Consider the following 2310-nt stretch of genomic DNA (forward strand, 5'->3'; position numbering starts at 1 on the left):
TTATTTCAGAAACTACATTGATAGAAAACGTTAATTAATTCCTTACTTTGTGTTTTTACCCTTACATGACATGAAAATAAAAATATTTCTCAAATTTGATCTGGATTAAATCTGGAAATAGTCGTGCTCATTGTGTAGAATATGGATGCCAATGATTTTAAATATTTAAAATGTAATTCTTGTAAAGAGAAAAGTCAGCAAGGCTGCAAAGAGTCGCTAGCTTATTCTTGTGAATAATTACTTGATTAGTGGTTTGTTATCATTATTTTTTCATTATTTAACCAGTAGAAAACAAAACTGAATAACTATTTATCTTATTTTTATAACAGTCAAACATGAATAGCGTCCTTCAATTTCTTCACTGCTGGTCATTGAAGCATGTAAAGTGTCTCCAACATCCATTTGAACGACAACTGTACCAGATCCTGTGTGGTATGTGTGGGGTGTTGAACTTTGGGTGTCACCGCTTACAATTACTCTTGATAATGAATTAGTGTTTTTATTCATAAAATATTCGAAATAATCCTTACCATCGTGCGCAATAAAGACAGAAAAAATATAGATTCCGGATTTGTCACACGTAAACTTCCCCGTGTTTTGGAAACCTGATAAGTCGGTTATGCCAATAGCTGTTTTTATTGCCGGAAATTTAATTGTTCCTGCCTCGGATGTCGTGTCGTAAACAAAACATGCAGTAAGAGCAACTGAAATATAAATATGTCAGATCAGTATTTAGAAAACCAATAACCGTAAAGTTGTGGAAATACATGCTTCAAAAATAGTGTTAGCTGTGTTTGTATGTTTTAAAATTACTGACTTCTAAACGTTAGACAGTAAACAAGTTTTAAAAGATAAAAAAAAACAATTGTTTTAAGTATGTGAGTTACACAATACTAACATATGGATGCTGATGATTTGATTTTTATTATAGAGTTGAATTGTTAAATAAGAGTTCAGATATAACTTACCAATGACTAACATGTAAAAGAACGGTGATTTGAAGTTTACCTTTCTTAGATGTGTTATGGTTTGAAATATTGACCATCTTGAAGTCGGTATATGACAGAGGCGTTTGATCTTTGTGATCACATTGTAGACACCTTCAATGTGTGATGTAACGCTTTTGTAACACTTTTTTTCAAATCTAATTTTATCTATTTGGTCTTATGATCATCTGAGTAATATCTAAACTTTTTCTCAAAATATACACTTACCGGTTTCATTCATGTGATCCAATTTTGTCTCAATGTCTTTAAGTTCGACTATAATTTGCGCTTGGTTATGTTCCGAAGCATGGAGGCGGTTTTGTGATACATTGCTTTGTAATCCTATAACTGATAAGTTATGTTCTATCCTCTTCTGGAAGGCTTTACTCTGATTTGATAACGCATGAATATCCTGACTTCTAAAAAATGCATTCGATGACAAAACTTTTTGTCGCAAACCAATATCAGATACTTTGGATTGCAATGAAAACACATCACGTTGTAAATTTGTTATGTTACTTAGGTCTGACGCAGAAATAGAATTAAAAAAAGTACTGAATCGTTGTTTTAGATTAACCGTCTCATTTTGCCAAAAATCAGTTTTAACTTTCAATAGAACATTGTCCAGTTTCAGAGCTTCATTGTCTTTTTGAATTGAAGTTATCGAACTATTCAACACTTCAACTGTATGTGTAAGTATATCCTGATTTAATTGCAACTTCTTGTTATCATACAACAGACTATTGGTTTCGTTTTTCAGAATAACGATAGCTTGTGACTCAGTTGTATTATAACCGGCTTTCAGTTTAGTTACTTCCTGTTTCATTGCGTTAAGTTCAATTTGCTGTTTAAGAACGAATGCTTCCATCTGCGAAAGCGAATGTGTCTGTACCCTCAACGCATCCATCAAGCTGAGGTAATGATTATCGACTACGCCTTGTCCTCCACCAGACAGTATTCCCGTTTTGTTTGACAGTAAAAAACCACAGGAACCTGCAGCTAACAAAAACACCATCGGATACCCAACCATGATGATAGGTTCTATCAATTTCTGTTGATTTTCTGCGTAATGCTTATCATTACACACCTAGTACAATAAGTTATCAAAGCACATGATTTCAGTGACATAATTTTATATCTTTATTGTTCTGATTTCATTTAAGGTTTGCAACTGTTTATATTACATCGTTAAATAGGACAAGTGATTTGTTAAGTTCAAAGGAAAGTTCTGATAAGAAGAATCACCTAGATTTTGGATACTTCTTAATTTAATGTTATAACACAGTTATTCTATTGCCATCTATCATTAATTTGATATCGGATG

The 2310-nt window shown here is 32.5% G+C and overlaps 1 protein-coding gene across 1 annotated transcript; it reads right to left on the minus strand.

The window, feature by feature from the left end:
- Positions 1-309: 309 nt before the first annotated feature.
- Positions 310-2080, minus strand: LOC134710467 (uncharacterized). Its single transcript, XM_063570830.1, has 2 exons — positions 1215-2080; positions 310-704 (listed from the first exon to the last, which is right to left on the minus strand). Exons 1-2 carry the CDS (start codon positions 2014-2016, stop codon positions 310-312), a joined length of 1197 nt encoding a protein of 398 aa, XP_063426900.1. The 5' UTR covers positions 2017-2080.
- Positions 2081-2310: the final 230 nt, after the last annotated feature.

This window comes from Mytilus trossulus, chromosome 3, assembly GCF_036588685.1.
Source record: "Mytilus trossulus isolate FHL-02 chromosome 3, PNRI_Mtr1.1.1.hap1, whole genome shotgun sequence".
NCBI classification, from domain to species: Eukaryota; Metazoa; Mollusca; class Bivalvia; order Mytilida; family Mytilidae; genus Mytilus; species Mytilus trossulus.

What these genes read in the sequence shown, in the direction of transcription:
- LOC134710467 (XM_063570830.1), bottom strand. Translation starts at nt 2,016, where the DNA reads ATGGTTGGGTATCCGATGGTGTTTTTGTTAGCTGCAGGTTCCTGTGGT. An exon ending in GGATCACATGAATGAAACCG is followed by an intron (nt 705 to 1,214) that starts GTAAGTGTATAT and finishes TTTATATTTCAG; the next exon opens with TTGCTCTTACTGCATGTTTT.